Genomic DNA, 20297 nt, shown 5'->3' on the forward strand with positions numbered 1-20297 from the left:
GACTGGAGAGTGCAGTTAGTTGCCAAGTTTTGGTGTTCTTTGTGTTCTTCTCTTCAGTCAAGCTTAATTTCTCCACTACCTACCACCCCCAGTCTAATGGCCAGACGGAAAGAGTCAACCAATATCAGAAGTAATTTCTTCGTTTATATGTATCCTTGTCTCAGGATAACTGGGCTGAACTGCTTCCTTGGGTTGAATATTGTCACAACAATCAGTATCACTCTTCATCTGGTTCCATGCCCTTTTATGCCACTTATGACCTTAAACCTTGAGTTCCTGAGTTTCAGCCTCTTTCTGCCCCACAGCATCCAGCCGCTGACCGCACCTTGCAGCATTTTTCCAAGATTTGGAAGGAGATCCGCTCCTCCCTGGTGAAGGCTTCTGAGCGGTACTTGAAGTTCACTGGCAGAAAGTGGAGATTAGTCCCCAGTCTCAAGCAAGGAGATCGAGTTTGGTTCGCTATACGAAACCTGCGGTTAAGAGTTCCATCCATGAAATTTGCGCCCCGCTATATTGGGCCATTTGCCATTGAGTGTGTCATCAACCCGGTTTCATTCAATCTCAAGCTACCTCCATTCCTGAGGATACCAAATTCCTTCCATATTTCTTTATTGAAACCACCTATACTCAACCGGTTGAATTCCGTATTTCCAAAGGTACCTAAAGTCCAGACTCATCATGGAGTCGAATATGAAGTGGCAAAGATTCTGGACTCTAGAATCCGATCTGGACGTCTCCATTTCTTGTTCGACTGGAAGGGATGTGGTCCAGAAGAATGTTCCTAAATCTTTGCCTATGCTCCTCAGTTGATCTGAGCGTTCAGTGCCAAGTTTCCACATAAGCCTAAAATGTGTCCTGGGGCCACCCTTAAAGGGGAGGTGCTGTGACGCTCTGGCCCTTAAAAACCACTTTCTAACCTCTCCGGTGTCTGTCCAGACTAGCACAGAGGTCCGCTCACGCTGCACATCGCTCCTAGCTGGTGCCTGTCTGTGCTGCTCCTTCCCCGTCCGCTCGGTGTCCTGTCACTGAGCTTGGAGATGGCTCTCCGAAGTACCTTGGTCACTGCGTGTCTTCCCAGCATGCTGCACGCCAGAGTTCACTCCTAAACCACAGTATGGATGCTTTTCCTCCACTCAGAGCGCTGCTCCCAGACCAGCTGATCGCAGCATCCAATTCCTGGGGATCCTCCCCTATAAATTTAATTTGCTGACTGGCTTCTGTTGCCAGTACAACGTACTCTGTATCTGAACGGTCCCAGTCCATTATTTTCCAGTTCCAAGTCTAGTTATCAAGTATTCTATTCCAGCTAACATTCTAGTTTGGTTTTACCGCAGAGAGTTGTTAATATCAACCTCTATCGGTCCCATCCGATACTTCCATCATCGGTTCCAAACTGACCCAGTACTGCAATTCATCATCATCGGTCCCAAACCGATCCAGTGCTGCAATTCATCATCATCATTGGTTCCAAACCGACCCAGTACTGCAATTCATCATCATTATCATCATCAGTCCCAAGCCAATCCAGTACTGTAATTCATCAACATCGGTCTCAAACTGATCAAGTTCTTAAATTCATCAACATCGGTTTCAAACCTATAAAGTTCTTTAATTCATCAATATTGGTCTCAAACCGATCCAGCTCTCAATCCGCATCATTGGTCCCAATTCTGCTCATCTCTCCAATATTTTATATCCAGTTCCCATTCCAACATGCTGCTCAATAAAGACATTTACTTTACTGTCCTCTACAGTTCAAGATTATTCCTCACATCTTACATGAGGAAGTCCTGGCTTAAGCCACCCAGTTTTATCCACACCTCCCAAGTCTCCTTTTCACCCTCCCACACCTGTTCCGACCAACTCTTAACCTCAGGCGTGACCATACTGCTGGACTGATAGCAGGGAGACAGCATTAGCATAAAGTCCAGTGAACAGGATAAGGTCATAGCAGGTAGCGGACAATGGGGGAGATGTAAAAAGCGCAGAAGCTGTATCAGCGCACATTATGTGCGCTAATACCGCTTCTACCCGATGTATGATCGGGGGTTTGGCGGTAAATGACAGGGGCGCTATACGCCCCTGTCATTTATCGGCACTGCTATCTACAAGATAGCAGCACTGACAGCCTGGGCCATGTATGAACTGTCAGATCACCTGAACGTTCGGCCCGCTGTAGACAGCCTGGCGCCGCCCTATCCCCACAGCAGGGACAGCGCAGTCCCTGCTGCGGCGGCTGCCGGCTCCAGGCTGCACGCGAATATCTCACGATACTTGTGAGATCCCACGCATGCTCAGTTTAGCCGGCCGGGACTGAGACACAGCGCATCAGCACTTTGAGCCCAATGTAATAGGGTGAGAGTTTAGAAAATGTGAGAGTTTAGCAGTAACCGAGCACATGCAAACTCACATGCTTTAGATTAAAAAAACCTCTCACTATTTAAACTATTATACAGATGTTTTCCCATTTTAAAGATCAAACTCGGCCAATGTGAGAGTTTACTGCTAAACTCTCACATTTTCTAAACTCTCACCCTATTACATTTGGCCCTTTGTCTTCCAAGGTAACCTCCGCAAATTCTTTCCAGGAGAGGACTACTCCTGTGCTGCGTGCCTACACCTGCAAAGCCTGAAAATAAAAATATTCATGCTTGGCTCAGGATCACACTGGCGTTTTGTGACTGGTGTTATGTGGAAGCACAGGACAAGTCTGTCTCAGAGGAGGTAACCCCACAAGAACCTGCGTAGGAAGCCTCCTAGTCACTTGCCATGAGGGAGTTGGCGACTCAGCTCGCAGCTTCCCAGATGACTCCGCATTCAACTGTTGCTTCCAGCGCACCCCTGCTAACATAGTCTCAACCTGTCCTTGGGGTCCAGCAACCGACCCTCTTGGAACCAGCGTGGGTTCAAAGTTTGTCCCAATCGCTCCAAGGTTTGGTGCATGTCTCAAACTGCACCCCAAAGAGAGCATTCTATGCCCTTTCTTTCAGGATATGAATCACAGTCTGACATTTCCTTGGGAGAGGGTGAGTTATGCTATACGTCAGAGGTAGATTCCACTTCAGCTCACGACAAGCACATTGCTCAAGTTGACATTGATGCTTTGGTTAAGGCTTAAGTCTGCCTTACTTATTAGACTTGGATGCATCTCAGACTTCAGAAGCCAACATTTTTTTCCCCCTCTGTTCAGCTGGAGGATTTTTTGGCAGAAGCATGGTCGCAAACTAAAACATAATTTTTAGTCTCAAAACGATGCCCACATTACTCGGTTGGTGAAGTCAACCACACTTCTCATCCCCATTGTGGCCTCTCTAATGGACCGCATGGACAGGAAATTTGAAAATTCCCTTCAATCCATTTTTACTAATTACGGAGAGGCCTTACGCCCAGCTCTTGCTTCGGCGTGGGTTACCAAAGCCCTCAGTCGTTGGGCGGATTCCCTGGAGGAAGGTCTCCGTTGGAGCTCATCGAACGGACTTCTTCTCCTTAGTGGCTAACGTTAAGGTGGGTCTTATTTGGGCGAGGCCGCGATTGATTCAGGAATCCTATCCTCAAAGGTGTCTTCTTGCTTCTGGAAGCTAGATATTTGCTGTGGCTTTGTTCTTGGAGAGCGGATAGTGAGTCCAAGAAAGCTCTAGAGGCTCTCAACTTCTCCGATGTGGTTCTTTTTGGCTCTGAACTGGATAAATTTGTAACCACAGGGGAAGGTGAGCCTTCTTCTAGATTTCAGGGAACTTCCTCCAAAAGGCCCAATTCCAGAGGCCGTAAGGCCGCCGATAAGCCCCTAAAACAGCCGATAAGCCTGCGACATGACGGAGTGGGTCCCCACCTGGGATTTCCCATCGTGGACGGCTGTCTCCTACATTTAGCCGACCCCTGGCTGAAAACAACCTCGGACACCTGGTTAAGAGGCAACATGTTTCAAGGTTTTTTTTTTACCTTTTAGGAACACCCTCCAGTTCAGTTCTTTTCCGCCGGGTTACCAGTCTGCAAGGCGACCGCTATTCGGACATCCATCAAGACGCTCTTGACTTCGGACGTGTTAGTTACAGTTCTTTTTTACCAGAGGGGGACAGGTTTCTATTTGAATCTGTTTCTTGTTCCGAAACCAGACTGCTCCTTCAGGCCCATTGTCAACCTGAAGACACTGAACCTGTTTCTCAAAGCTCAGAATAAAGTCGCTTTGCTCTATCATGCAGTCCATGGAGCCGGGCAATTACATGGCCTCTTTAGACATTCGGGACGCATATTTGCATGTACCCCATCAGGAACAATGATCAGAGCTTTCTCCATTTCGCCATTCTAAGGGACCACTTCAAATTTCAGGCTTTCCTATCAACGGTGCCTCAAGTGTTCACGAAGGTCATGGCTGTGCTGGTGGCCGCCCTACGTTGCAGAGGAGTCAGAATCATGCCAAACCTAGATGACCTTCTGTTGGCCAGGTTTCTGGACCTTCTTCAGGAGCACCTGCGGCTCACCCTCGCCTTTTTACAGTCACGCGGCTGGCTGATTAATTGGCAGAAGTGCAGGCTGACTCCATCTCAGGAAATGGGCCATCTGGGCACTCTCCTGGACTCCAGAGTTCAGGGAGTTTTCCTGCCCAGGGACAAACTGCAGACATCGTGATGTCACCACAGCTTCGCGAGCGCCTGGAGGCCTGGGAAAAATAAAAAAACGGCCGTCCTGATTCAGAGCGAGCGCTCGCAAATAGCGAGCGCCTCTGAATCAGGACCAGTGCTGCGACTGAGTCTGATTCTCTGTATAAAGGGCTCCAATGTGAGCAGCCACAGCTTTTCTGCACAGAGATACCTTGTGCTTTATCTGCGACTTTGTACATGTGTAAAACCAATTCCTGTGTGGTTAAAGTTGCAGCCCAACATCTCTGGTACATTGTGAGCGGCATTGTGTTGCATCTGCAATGTGACTAAAATGCAAAGTTTAAACAAAAAGCTGCTACTCCTCTCAGAGCATCTCAGTTGTGCCATATGGCGCAGAGACAACCAGTATATGAGTGCACATCTGTAAATGTAGACTCTGTTTTCCTGATTTGTCTGTCTGGCTTTGTTCTGCTTAGGCACAAAATAGAGGCTCACACTTGTAGTGCAGTATTTGTAGCTGAAGGGGAACAGTCGCTTCATTAAATATTCAGCTCCTTTTACGCCATCAGTATTTATCCACTGTTATTGCGCTGTGTACGCCTGTGTGAGAAACGGTTCTAACTCCGCATAGCACAGGATTAATTGATGTCTTTGCATAAATGAAGGGACTACGGTGTTTGTGGATTTGTGCTGTCCACTGACCATCCAATTCTGCATCAGAATTAATGATTGTTAAAATGTTCTAAATTAATACTAGGCATCTCCGCCTACATCTAAGTCCATTCTCCCCTTTTGCTTTTCATTTTGCATTCGCTCTGATAACTTCCTCCCACTCCCACATTTGACTTCTCATGTGCTGCTTCCCCCTTCTGGAGCTCACTTCCCCAACCTATTAGACTAACAGCTGCTTTATATCCAGTACAAACTAAAAATGCACCAGGTAATTATGGCCTAACAGCCATCCCAACACTTATCTCCTGCCATCAGTCCTACCTTCTCATCTCTTCCTAGTCCACCTACCAGTTTCAACCCCCAATCCTATAAGCTGTCATGGTCAGAGCCCTCCAATCTCTTATGCCACATACACACAAGACAATTTTTATGAACGATATGGACAATAACAAGGGAGGGTTAGGGGGGAAAAGACATGAGGCCAGCGGTAAATCATATCGATCCCTATGAGCCTTTACCCTTCACTATCCTCATCTGCACACCAGTCACAGTCATCGACTGACTCTTTCTGTTTGCTCTTGCCAAGACAATGGATCAGTCAGTGCTCCTGTTAATAACTGTCACTCACTTGTCTAATATCACAGTTTGATATTTTTCCCTTAAAATATTTTATACTAACTCTTGGTGGTGCCATATAAATAAAAGATAATAATAAAAGTAGCACTATTGGTTGGATATGTATAGCTCGTGTTAATGGCTATTTCATTTTCTGGTGTTCTACTGCATACTAAACAATGAATCGGAAATCTGGAAAAAATAGTGTCTCTATCATTATAATCTGTTTGTTCCCTTTGTTTCAGGCATATTTTGTACCAACAGAATCGGGAGAACTTCCAAGATGAAGTTATGAAGCAGCTGGTTGGAAACATTGTAATTACCAGATACAATAACCGTACTTACCGCATTGATGACATTGAGTGGAACAAAACCCCAAAGGATGTCTTCACCTTGTCAGATGGCACAAATACTACTTTCCTGGAATATTACAGGTGAGAATCAGTGTGTCCATGTCAGAGCTGTTAGCTGGTGGAATGTCCTACTGGACCGCTCTTCCCAAATGCCTTCAGCAGCCATGAATTCTAATTGACTGAGTCAGTGACAACCCATGCATATGCACACAGACACAGGAATATCCTATAATGAATTGGTAAGGCCCCACCAAGTGGATAGAGGTAGTACAGCTAACAAAGGGGTGTTTACGGTCAATCGATGCCTGACCTGGTGTATTATAGTATAAAGGAAAAAAGCATTACAGTGGGAATGCCTGTTATCAAGCAGGCAGTCTGAAACAGATCATAATCATTCTCTACACCTGGAAACCAAAATATACTCCCATCTGATGATTTGTGGGCACAAACACAATACCCCAGGATTCTCACCTGCTGGTTGATTGGTCGCCATGGACGCCTCCTAGCAGTTGGACAGTGCAGTTGAATCCTGTGATCACATTGCAGCTAATCATCACTGGGGTGATTGACTCACCAAGAGCCATCTTGACTGATCCCTCCAGGAAGCTTCTTACTGCTGAGCCAGTGAAACAACATCCGTAGTCTGTCTTTTTCTGACTTGTTTCTTACTTACTGCTTTGGTCTGCAAGTTCTCTCTGGATTTCTGCCTGCATTTGGACTTCGGCTGGCCCAGATCCATATATTGGACTTAGTCTAGTGCCTTGTGGCTGCCTGACTGGGTACATTCTTTCTTCTGACGCGTGTCTACACTACTGTCAGTGCTTTTCTTGTTTTCTCATATATCCAGTGCCATGGACACTCGTGGAATAAGCTTCTACTACTATATATTAGCGGTGAAATGCAAATATTTGCAATCACATTGCGATCACAGCCTAACATAAGGGCGTCCACTTCCCCACACGTCCGTATACTTGGGCAATATAGCGAAATAATCAGTAACTTTGAGCAATATCGGACCCATACGCACAGTTAAGGCAGGTCAGACCGCACTCACTAAATCTATGTGAATACTCAGTATTTAGTAGCCTTTTTCCGCTGAGTTCCCAATTGAAAGGGAGATAACTTGGAAGGTTTTTAAACTCGTCTTCTGGGTCATACTGTGTTGTGCATTATGCGCTCTCTATTCTCAGAGCGTTAGAACTGGACCATGGAGCAATGTAAGAAGGTGGCCTGGCCTGATGAATAACATTTTCTTTTACATCATGCTGACTGCCGGGGTGTGTGCGTCTTTTTTCTTCTCTCCATGGGGGACACAGGGATAACGCTGGGGTATAGGCTGTGCAGAATGACTGGGCACCAAACAGTTAAGGTCCCCATACACGGCACGATATACGTACCATGTATGGGCACGGTATCGTACCTGATATCGTGCTGCGCGCTCCCGATGTACGATCCCATTCAGATGGAGAAGGTGGGAGCCGGCATATCGTGCAGTCAGTGGGGATCGCATGATTGCCGGCGGTGACAGCACGATCCGTCTGCTGACTGATCGGCAGTCGCACTACACAGTGCATCGCACCATGTATGGCCACCATTAGTCTTTGACTTTCCAGACAGCCCAGCCTCCTTCTCCCTTATACCCCAGCCCCAGGCAGGCCAATTTGGGTTTGGTGGCGGCAAGAGATGGGCACACGTTTATAAGTGCTTATGCAGCCTTAATTTTTATTCATTTTCTTTAAAGATTTTATTTTGAGTGAGCAGCGATGATCGTCCTATAGGACTCTCAGCACTGCCGCTCCACCAACCTCAGAATTCGGTGGCCACTGTGTTGACGACCGGGTCGACTACCTCGGCTGGGCCCTCCACATCACAGAGGATCATAGCCCCATCCAGATGCTGGGGGATAAGGTAAGGTGGCTCCCTGCTTGTAGAGTGTCGCATTGGTGCGGCTTCACCCGTCGGCGGGTCTTTCCTTAGCAACGCCCAATCCCTGGAGCTCCATGTCAGAAGGGGAGGTCAACTTTTCCCCAGCCACAGGTGTGTTCCCTTGCGGAGGCTTCGAGCCCATGTGGGGTTGTCATCCTCTCCCTCCTGCAGCTAGTCTTCGGAGAGCTGGGCTCCTGTCTTCCTGTTATCTCTCAGGAATGTTGCATTAAGGGGATCATTCAGACCCACTCGCGAGCGGCAGTACGCTCGCAAGTGGGTCGATGTTCCCCACTGCGCATGTTCACGACGGAGGGAGCTCCGTTGTGCGCATGCGCGAGATCCGGGGAGCGACGGGCTTCCCATCGCTCCGGGTCTCGCACCAAAGGGGGCGTGCTGTCGATGCTGATTGGGCACAATGTAGCAATATTTTCTAATCACAGATAAGACTCATAATTTTATCAGCAGCTGACGGCTGTTTCACGATTAGCTTTTTCAAGGCTCTAACACTTCAGTTTGCCCATTGCTGGTGTCAAACCTCCACAGATGCTTGTACAGGTACAGTCCGACAATGCTACAACAGTGGCTTACATCAACCATCAAGGAGGCACTCGAAGTCGTGCAGCAATGACAGAAGTGTCACGCATTCTGACATGGGCCATCTCTGCTAGGGACATCTTAAGAGATGAGGAGGCCCGTGTGCACTCCCCATGCAGTGCCCCCTCCTCTCTCCCCGGTGGCCGGCTCCCGACTAGCCAGCCCCTCAGCCCTCAGAAGAGTGTCCCGTTTTATGGGATTGTGTGAAAATGTGTGGTCCTGACAAAGTCACAAACCTAGGCAGAAACCTAATCGTGGTCAGACTACACCTCCCTGCCAAATTTGGTAGATCTAGGTACAAAACTCTGGCCGTACATAGAGGACAGACAGACATACGCACACACGTTGCCACTTATTATATAGATATACTATACAGGGGTGTATCTATGGTTCCAAGCACCCCAGGCAAAGTAAAGGACTGGCATCCCCCGCCCCCTTCCTAAATTTTATATAGGGAATGGTTAAAATCAAATAGTGGAGGATGAGGGAGGGAAAAATACAGCGAGAGAAACGATGTGAGGCAGAGAGTTAGAGAGAGATGACGGGTGAGAGAAAGATAGAGAGGGGGTGAGCAGCAAAGAGAAAGAGGGGAATAAGGAGAAGAAAAAAAGATGTGGAGATTAAGGGGGAGAGAGAGAAAGATGTTGTATAGGACATAAAGAGGGTTGGAGGAAAGAGGGAGGAGGTGAGAGGAAAAAATAATATGCAGTCAGATAAGTTTATAAGCCTGTGTCAGTTACAGTGCACAGAAGCTTACCTATGCAGAAAGACTCTGAGACCCTAGGCATGCAGAGACTACTCAGTGAACCAGTTAGAAGAGGAGAAGCCAGTAAAGTGTGCATCAGTTAGTGCTGGGAGGAGCTTTGATTGGGTTGTCACCAGCGACTGGCCCCTCCTCCAGCTCCTGCTTCACTCGTGGTGGTGTGTACGCGCGCCACTGAGACGTTGGTGTTAAATCTGCTGCTTGTCACTTTTCCTCCTGGGGTCACTCGTTCCATGCTGGGTCTGATCCTGATGTGTCTCAGTAGAACACCTGACAGACATCCCTATCCGCCCACCTGCACATTCCTAGTCTACGATTACTAGTACACCCATTCCCTTATGACTTAACCCATTGACCTACCCTTCCAGCAGGTTCTCTTTGCCCGGGCTGCAGAGTTTGTTTCTTGTGGCTGTCAGTTACGTTTAAGGAGCGCCACCCTTTCTTGGACTGTTACCGGTGCCGGAGAGATGAGCTTCGTGTGACATGGGGGAACGTGAGCAGCAGCGCTTGTATCACTGGCACTAACACCCATCCCATGGCTGGGCACCATGCGGCAACTAGAGAAACTTCTCTACTGGGGTGCAGTCACGATTATTCTCCCACCGGGCGGCGCCTCCCCTTGGCCGGTGCCCCTGGTCAAGGGGTAGATACACCCCTGATACTATATCTTTTCAGGTGGAATTCAATTAGTCGCGCTACTTTACTGCCGGCTAATTGATCCACAGGGTTGATTCAATAAGCCCCGAAATCTAACTTATTTGGGGCCTGGCCTTCCCCTTAGAAAAAAAAAGAAATAACCGGCGCTGTGCTACGAGTAGTGGGGGCACTGTGTGTCCCCCAGCCTAGGGCAAATTTAGGGTGGCCGTGATCACTGTGTTCGCACCACCGCTGGCAGAAGCTGGTCCCAGGGCAGTGAGTGCTGGGCTGCTGACAGGAAGCCGGCACTTGTCAGGCTTTTTTTTTCACCTGCCTGAGACATGTGGAAAAAAATGCCCCATAACCAGCCACATTACTGTGGTCGGGACTACAAAAACACATATGTATGTGTTTTCGTCACCTGAAAAAAAATTTTTGGGGGTGAAATAACAGGAACCAATTGGGCATTTTTTTAAAAATAAATAAATATGAAAACAACACCACTTTTTCACACCCGAAAAAATATTGGCTTTAATTGAGTTCCCTCGTTCATGTTGTTTATGATTCACATTAATAAAAATATGCACATGGGAGAACTGTGTTAAATAAAAGCAGTCAAATCATTAGTGGGGAAATTCTGGATGTTTATAAAATATGTTTAAATTTTGCTGAAATGTTCTGCTTCTTCTCTGCTAGGTCTAACTTTATTGTTTGATTACAGAAATAAGAGTCACATTGGAATTGTCTTTTTCATTTTCTTGCACATGTATCAGTGTAAATCCTTCCTATTCTGTCACTAGATGTCCTCATCCTCCATGTTCTCCTGTCAAGTCTCCAGATTATTTCATGGGACTGGGTTCAGTGACCAGAAAGTTCCTTCGTTTTGCAGGTTTTAATAGCACAACTTTATTCATACAACAAAACAGTTTGGCAGTTGTCTGATAATGTTGCTGTTATCCAGAGCTCACTTGGAGGGAAGATCTATCAAACCTTCTAAAGAGGACAAGTTGCAGTGTTGCCCATAGTAACCAGATTATAGCCATCATTTATTTAGTACAGTCTATAAAATCATAGCTAGAATATGATTGTTTGGCAACACCTCCCCTTGTCATCTTTAGAAAGTTTATATCCGTAATAACTGTCCCTCCATGAAACAGTTTGACAACTCCCTGCCCAGATAGACTTAGGTCAGTGCGGTGTTAGCCTCAGTACAGCACATCAGTGTCTGTTTACCCTGCTAACACTATAACCCCAGGTGTGCACATTCCTGTATATCTACAGTCATTCCACAGTTTGCCATAAGATGCTTCTTACTGTCATTATACACAACCTGTATGACCATACCAGTAACCAATATCATTGCCTAGTCCTATGTCCGTTACAGCTCCATAAAATAAAGCTGCTGAAAGACTGATTCATTTAAGGACATGTTTGTTGCATCAACATAGTGTTATTGATCTCTGTTTATATGGAACATGATATACAGTATTTATATGTGTTTAAGTCCTTGAATATATGTTTATAGCTAAGCTCCTTGTTTTTACATCCACCCAGTTAGTTTATTTTATCCTTTAGTAAGAACTATGGCATCACAATAAAAGAAGTGGATCAGCCACTGTTGCTTCACAGGCCAAAGGAGAGAAAAGATGCTCAGAATAAGGTAAGATTATTTTCTGCCTGTGTGTGTTACCTTGTATGCATGCTTATTACTCTGTAGGGGCAGTGCAATTCTATGTATTGCAGACTGCTGTGTGTAGAGGCGTGCTGTGAGGTCAATGGATGGGGAGGCACTGGCTAGCTACAGAGCCAGATTTACACACACATATATGAACCTGCCCCACTTGCACAGATCTCCCCTCTCACACAGAACCCCCACCCCACACACACAGACTCCCCTCCACACATATCTCCCACTAGCACAGAAGATCCTCTCCCCTAGAACACACACAGATCTTTCCCTAGCAGCTGACCCTTCTCACATTTTTCTCCTTTGTGTGTTTCCTCTGTCTGCATATTCCAATTTTCTTCCCTTCTCAGTGCTGCTGCTGAGCTCCAATGCCTGAGTACTTCCTGGACTGGTCACATGTTCGTCAGATGTGACCTTCAGAGCTCAAGGCATGCTCCTCACAATGAGGAATGCCTCCATTAGCTCAATTTCTCTGTGTTTAATTGGCTGCTTTGTGGCCCAGCTCCAGGCAGTGTCTGAGCTATCAGAGACGATGAAGAATAATACAAAGAAGATATTTATAAGTTATAAATATCTTTGTATTCTAATAATTTTTATAGTCAAAACTCTGCAGTCTGACAGGGAGTATGACAGGGAAGGTTCTGTCTACCCTGACTGCACGTCCCTGGCTGTGTGGTGGCAGGCATGGTGGCTGTAACACTGCTGTTGTGTAGGTACTTCTATCTAGTATGTAAGTGGTGGGTTTTCTGATTATATAGGCACTGTGGTAACCCGTCCTATTGCTTAATTCTTCGAATTTACTAATCACAGTAATTTCCAACAGTCTCTTAGATACTGTTTCTAAACATGAAAGAAAAAAGGCAGATAAACGTAAGAGTGTGAATTCTGAATACTTTTATCCTGGTGTAATTCAGAAATCACTAAATGAAATACACACCAGTGAGGCTTCAAACTAGGATGGAACAGCTGCTTCACTGCTTAATCTAAAATGCATAATGAGAAAATGATTCCCAGTTGCGCCCAAGTTCAACAAAATAACAAGCTTCTCCTTTAAATATATTTTCAATATATAATAAATAGGCAACAAATATCAAACCTATAATATCTAAAAATCAGGTGAATTGATTGAATTTCAACAATATATGCATATAAAATAAGGGTTAATCACACAGTCATTATGGACCTCATTCCACTATGCTCAGATATGGGTCTCTAGGGTTAATGTCCCCAGGTGAATTACTCCAAGCATAGAGCCAGTGGTGAACTGAAGTAAATACAATAAATAGTAAATCTCTGTGAAGTCCACAGTTGGAACTCTCCACTGCCAATGTATAATGGGGCTGCAGGTAGTTTAATCAAAGTCAGCACACTTTGAGGGGTATTCAATATGAAACGTAAACTTCGCGGTCTATGCGGGTTGAAGTTTTCGTCGCACATCGGAGGTTTTGCTGGTGAAAAAGTATCGGGCCCGCCCCCTATTATACCCGTATTCAATATGAAATCATCTAAAAAGGCACCCGGCGAATGTGAAATCAGCGAAAACTTCGCTGATTTTTGGGGAAATGACCCTAACACCCCCAAAAAGATGCTCTGACATGGGGGATCACTCTGAATAACCCGATTAGCCCTGCTGAAGGTTTTTGGGTCTATAAACGGGCTCAATAGCTGCTATTTTGGGGATTTGGGAAGGTGGTGAAGAATAGTATTTAGAGGGTTTTTTGGCAAAAAATAAGTAGTCCCAGCAAATTTGGGGTACTTGAAAATGGGGGTGAGTATATTTAAAAGTTGCTAAAGTGAAGTTTTAAAAACGTGAAAAATCCACCTGCCGCAAACACCTGGGGCATACTGGGCATACCCCCCTAGATTGTAGTTCGCTAGTTTTTAACTTTGTACCCACCAATTTTTTTTTTCGCCCCCAAAATGAAAGTGCTTTTTTTGGGGTCTCCTGAGGTTTTTTTAAAAAAAAAAAAAAATGTTTTGACACAGTTTACCTTTGGGGGACTGTCTGAAGGTTGCAGGGTGGTTTCCAAAATGTTGCACCCCAAAACCCCAATTCTGCACTTTTTTTCACCACCCATTCCTTGGTAATACTTTTTCGCAGGGTTGAATACAATATACTTTTCGCACCGCGAAAAGTTTTCAAATTGAATATGGTGTAAAAGTAAAATGGGTGAAAATTACGTCATTTGAGCGAAAACATCGCAGAAACTGCGTTTTCGCTCCATATTGAATACTCCTATATGTGTGTCAGAATGATATCTCTCATAATAAAATGCATCCGCCGCCCAAATAAATCCAAGGCACAGGAGCTCCCGATCACCAGACACTCTCTACAGCTGTGGGGAGCCGATCTGTCAGCTTGTGTGAGGCTCCGTCCCAGAGCAGTCGTTTCCACGTCTGGGCTGATCTATGTTTGGCAGGGGCTGAACAGCAGAAAGCTGAGCATGATTCTTAGTGCAGTTCTCAATGTAGCTACGGCAGGGACGTATCACTATTGTCGCTCAACAAATTGCAGCAGCAAATCTGTAAATACAGGGGGCTCCAAATGTTCCAATAAGCAGTCCAATAAAATAGGGATCAGAGAACAGCGGTCAACATGTTTCGCTCTTAGACCTTTATCAAGATATACGTCATATGTATGTCATGATAAACACATATGGCTCTAGGAATCCTAAGCATGCTGCTGTTGGTATGTGGATAATAAGTTTAAAAAGACTTTAGAGGCAGGTCCATTTGTGGGACAATCCTTATTTGGGCCAGAGCTGGAGCGCATTATTGCGCAGGAAACTGTCGGAAAAGGTCAGTATCTCTGAGTCTTTCAGTCCTGCCTTAGAAATCCTAAATTTCAGCCCATTGTTTGTTTGGTAGGTTCCGCCCACCAGAGGTGTGACAAGAGGCTACAGAGTGGGTCAGTTTAGATTGCGCATGGCTATGGGGACCCGCCATCCAGGCTTCCGTAGTGGTGAGGAGTCCTCCCAGGGTCTTCAGTCCAGGGAAATCCTTGTTTCACCTCTGTAGTGGCCTGTCATCTTTTGTTCCATAACGTCTGGCTCCGGTCAACCACAGACCTTTGGGTCAGAGAGGTTCTCTCTTACATAGTGGATCTGGAGGGCCCTCGTCTGCATTGATTTTTTTTTTTTTCTTTAACTCTTTCCATGGGTCAAATCAGATGAGGGGCATTGATGGGAGGGCAATTCACACTCTCGTAGTACACCAGCAGTGTCTAGGATTTTATTCAAAGCTTTTCCTTTTAAAGAAACCAGATGGTTCTTCTCGTCCCATCTTGAATTTAAAAAAACTCAACCCACACTTAAAAGTGTGGAGATTCAAGATGGAGTATTTAAGATTCATAATTGTTTCTATGGAGGGTAAACAATTTCTTGTGTCCCTCGATATCAAATACACATACAGTATCTGCATGTGCCAATTTGGAAACGAGATCACAAAATACAACGTTTTGCTTTACCCAAGGAGCTTTCTACAACTCCTTGGGTATTTACCAAAATCATGGCACCTATGGTGGCTGTACTGCGTTATCAAGGAATTGTGGTAATTCCTTATCTAGACGACTGGATGGTCAATGCATCATCAGTAAATCTACTCAGTGCTCATTTGCAAGTTGTCATGTCGACTTTGGAATTCCACGGATGGGTCCTCAACCTGCTCAAGTCCAATCTGGTCCCAGCATGGAGGATTGTGTTTCTGAGCCTTCTCTTTGACATCTTGTCGGACAAGATCAGGAAATTACAGTGCCTGGTACGAATCCTTTTGTGTCTTCACAGGGTATCCATTCTACACTGCATTCAGTTACTTGGGAAAATGGTAGCAGCATTCGAGAAGATTGTTTTTGCATGCATCCATTCCAGGACACTTCAGCGTTTATGCTTCAGCGTTGGCGGAGGTGGGATTCTTGCCTAAATCTACAGTTTTTTTCCCTGTCCATATAGATGTGCCAGTCAACTAGTTGCAATAAAGGCCCGTCTCCAGTAACATTTAGGTTCCAGTTCCAGGGGGTTTGGGCACTGGTAGAGAGAATGCTTTCTATAAATGTGCTAGAACGAGAAGTTATTCTTTTTCTGGTCCAGGCACAACATTTTCTCAAGGGCAGCCATTACAGATACAGTCAGACAATGCCACGGCGGTGGCATAGATCAACAGAAAAAGAGGAACCAGGAGACCTCATGTTATGTCACCTACCATCTAGGTCATGCGATGGGCACAAAGATTTGTACTGGCCATTTTGCCTATTTCTTCTTCAGGGTCCATAGGGCTCCACAGGGAGACCTTGGGGTGTAGGTGGTGGATGAGGACACCGGGCACCATGCAGTTAAAACTTTAGCTCCCAGGATGCACCAGTTCATCCCCTATACACCGCCCCCGAGCCAGAGGCACCTCAGTTTCATCTGTGCCCGGCCGGAGTCGGGTCACCATTATTCAGTGGGCTGTTTAGGCAGCCCAAATAGCTTTTGTTTTTATCATTTGTTTATTTTATATTTTCTTGTGAGCGTGCAGCAGAAGACTGTCCACAGGACGTCTGCGCTGCCGCTCCGTCAAACCTCCGGGCGCCGCAACGCCAGTTTCGGCTGGGAATTTTTCACGGGCATCCCGGGGTCTTCGCTATCCGGCCTCGTGGACAAACCCAGACTGCAACCCGGAAGCAAGGGTACAGGTAAGGTGAGTCATCACTAGCGTTGACCAGTGCATTGACAGTCATACCTACGGTCTCGTGACAGACCAGAGGCGCTGAGTATGGAGACAGGCTCCATCCATCATGATCCACTAGACCACCAGGGTACATATGGAACGGGAATCCAGCGTCCCGGTGGGTAAACAATCAGCATGGGGAGGCCTGCTTTCCCCATTAAAGTGGCCCCTCCCCTCAGCTTAGGGCGCCATTCATCTGTGGTCTCGCTTCCCTGAGCTGCTCTCCTCCTCCTACCACTCCCACCTGAGGTCTCCAGCGGCCATTTTCTCCAGGCACTGCCACAGCTCTCTCAGGGAAACGCAGGGTCCGGCCCCAATACATAACTCTCCCTGGAGTCAGCGTATGTAGCGATATAGCCTACCAGACGCTGAGTCTGTAGTTGATTGTAGTGCCAGTTTGCAGTTATTTTTTTATTTCTGCATTGTATGTGACTTATGCTAGTGCTGCCTGTATATTTCTATCATATACTGTCAGCATATATCTTTCCCTTTTTTCAGACTTTGCCCTAACATTCAGGTGTATTCAGGGTTTTTCCTGTGCCTCACATCTATAGAACTAAGTATTTGTGAGGTTTGTCACATACAGTTGTTCTTTGCACTGTGCCATATTTGGGCTGTGTGCTCCTGCAGCTCCCAAGCATAAGACAGGACCAGTATATTGCATTGGTACTAGTATCCTACATACACAGTGGTTGCATTATACCCAGTGCCATATTGTGTGCCATATTACTCTGCAGCTATGTCTAGCAAAGGCAAGGGTAACAAGCAAGCATCTGCACCCATATTGCTATCATGCAAATTATGTGCTGCAGGCTTAAGTGCGGAGGATTTGATGCAAGATGGGTTATGTATTAAGTGTTATACTCCACCACACCCGTCAGACCACCCAGCGCCTGTACAACAGCATCCTTTTCTCAGGTACTGGCCACTGTTGCGGACCGCCTAGCGGTTCCGGCTGTCATTCCCCCTATGGCCCCCCTATTTGCCACAACAGGTTCATCCACCATGGGTACACGTACTCTCTAACTCGGTGCAGAGTCTTTTGGCTACATCTAATGCCTTTCAAACCATGTTGCAAGGTGAGAAGACCCTACCCAGTAAGTCCTTTTAAGTGTCCTGTGTTATCATTACAGTCCACGCAACTCTCAGATTCTGAGGTATCATCTGAGGAGGCAGAAGATGCTGATCTCTCTAACACTAACTCCCCTCTGGGGGAGGACGAGAGTCAGTCTAAAATTAATATTCCTGCCTTTGTGCGAGCTGTTAGATCCATATTACTCATAGAAGATGATGAGCCAGCCCCTAAATCTAAGCACCCTTTGTTTAAACGATAGAAAGTGGCTTCAGTAGAATTCCCTCTATCAGATCAACTAGCTGAACACATGGTTACAGCCTGGCAATCGCCTGGTAAGAGGTTTCAACCACAAAAACGTCTGACCTCATGTTACCCTTTTCCTGTGGCTCATTGTGTAAAATGGGAAACACCCTCTGCGGTGGATTCACGTTACGTGTTCAATTAAATGCGCTACGTTGCCTATTCCTGCAGTTACTTCCTTGAAGGATCCTACGAATAGGAAGGTGGAATCTTTCCTGAAATTGATATACTCTCTTTCAGGGGCTGTTGTCCGTCCAACAATGGCTATTGCATGGGCGGCTAAAGTTATAGAGAGCTGGACTGATGCACTTGAAGACTCTTTTTCCCTCAGAGGCTTCTAGGGATCAGATGTCTTTTGTTGCCCACATTCGAGATGCAGCTTCCTATATTGGAGAAGCAACATTGGATGCCAGTTTCCTAACCTCCAGATTCTCGGGCGCCACCGTGTCTGCTCGCCGTACCCTGTGGCTGCGCTCATGGAAGGCAGATTCCAAGAAAGGCCTAGATGGATTACCCTATATTGGGGAATCTTGTTTGGCCCAGACCTTGACAAGATTGTAACTATGTTGGCAGCATCAAAAACTGCATTTCTGCCTTCAGCAACCTCTACTACAAGGCGTCGGACTACATCTTTTAAGTCCTTTCGTCTGCAAGGAAAGCCTAAAGGCCAGTCCTTTCCTAGGCAGTCGGCCTCCATGACGGCTGCCAAACCCAGGACCAAGCAGACCTGCAAGACTAGACGCCCTGCTTCAAAACCCCCAGCCTGACGGGACGGGCATCTCTCTGGGGGATCCCAGAGTGGGAGGCCGACTTCTTCAGTTCGCCCAGTGCTGGTGTCAAACCACCACATATGCTTGGGTAAGAAGTGGTCTCTCACGGTACGCCCTCTCATTTCTCAGACGGCCTCCCCACCAATTTTTCTACACAGGTCCCCCTACAAACCCGAATAAGGCCTTACATATCCAGAAAGCCATACAGTCCTTATTCTACTCTCTTTCCGGTTCAGAAGCCGAATGGGACTCATTGGCCTATCCTCAACCTCGAAATCCCTGAACAAATTCCTCAGTGTGCCAAGGTTCAGGATGAAAACCCTACGCTCAATCATCCTAGCTATGGAGCCTGGGATACTATGGTATCTCTGGATATTCAGGATGCGTACCTACGTGTACCTATAGCGCCCTCTCATCAGCGATAACTCCAGTTTGCTAAACTACAGCAACACTTCCAATTTCAGGCTCTGCCCTTTAGACTATCCACAGCTCCACGGATGTTTACCAAAATTATGGCTACCATGGCGGCCCACCTGCACGGTCAGGGTGTTTGGCTGCTACGATATCTGGACGACGTCCTGCTCTTAGCAGGTTCCCCAGAGGTGCTTCACTGCCATCTGCAACTAACCATTGCTTTCCTGCACAAACACAGATGGTTAATCAACTGGAAAAGTCCTCCCTGAATCCATCACAGAGAATGATTCATCTAGGAGCCCTGCTGGATTCTCAAGATCAGACAAGATCTCCACACTTCAACTACGAGTGCGCAGATGTCTCCACAGTCGACGAGAGCCGATCCACCCAGCAATGCAGGTTCTGGGATCCATGGTGGAGTATGCTCAGTTCCATTCCAGGCCTTTGCAAAGGCTTATCCTCTCCAGATAGAACGGGTTACCCCATCAGAACAAAGCTCAGAGGATGGTGCTGTCTCCGGAGGTGCGTCTGTCTCTTTCTTGGTGGCTACAGACATCTCATCTAACCAAGGGTCGCCCGGACTGGTTAATCCTAACAGACGCCAGCCTCCGGGGTTGGGGCACAGTGACCGGTCCTCCTTCCTTTCAGGGCCGTTGGACTTCGGTCGAATCAACCCTGCCAATCAACATATTGGAACTTCGAGCTGTCTACAGAGCCCTCAAACTGGCCCAGCACATACTTCACAGAAAATCTCTACAGGTTCAGTACGACAATGCCACAACAGTGGCTTACATCAACCATCAAGGAGGCGCTCGAAGTCGGGCAGCAATGACAGAAGTGTCATGCACTTTGGAATATGCCGAGGGTCACCTCCCAGCCATCTCTGCGGTGTTCATCCCGGGAGGACTCAATTGGGAAGCACTAGTATATACACATTTCTAATGCGTTGCCGTGAGGCTGCAGGTGTACGGGGTTGTCAATCCCAATAAAGGTCATAATGAAAACAATGGTAAATAATGAATAACACCAGCGCTAAATACTAAAATATACATACATAAATAAATATCACTGATGGAGAGTTTAAAGATAAAAAATATATAGATATTTTATTATGTTAATAACATCTGTAATTTACTCTGAATAAAGGCAATTGCAGTTCTCATAGGTATATAAAAAAACTCAATATAACA

General features: G+C 46.3%; 1 protein-coding gene across 3 annotated transcripts in view; it reads left to right on the forward strand.

The window, feature by feature from the left end:
• Positions 1-20297, forward strand: part of PIWIL2 (piwi like RNA-mediated gene silencing 2) — a 348242-nt gene that overhangs the window by 167697 nt on the left and 160248 nt on the right. For all 3 annotated transcript variants that reach the window (XM_088443404.1, XM_088443405.1, XM_088443403.1), the window contains exons 11-12: positions 6131-6319; positions 11733-11817. In XM_088443404.1, coding sequence (XP_088299530.1) covers positions 6131-6319; positions 11733-11817 — 274 coding nt within the window. The remainder of the gene's footprint in view (positions 1-6130; positions 6320-11732; positions 11818-20297) is intronic.

The sequence above is a fragment of the Taudactylus pleione genome, unplaced genomic scaffold (genome assembly GCF_031769625.1).
Source record: "Taudactylus pleione unplaced genomic scaffold, aTauple2 ptg000329l, whole genome shotgun sequence".
In the NCBI taxonomy this organism is placed as follows: domain Eukaryota; kingdom Metazoa; phylum Chordata; class Amphibia; order Anura; family Myobatrachidae; genus Taudactylus; species Taudactylus pleione.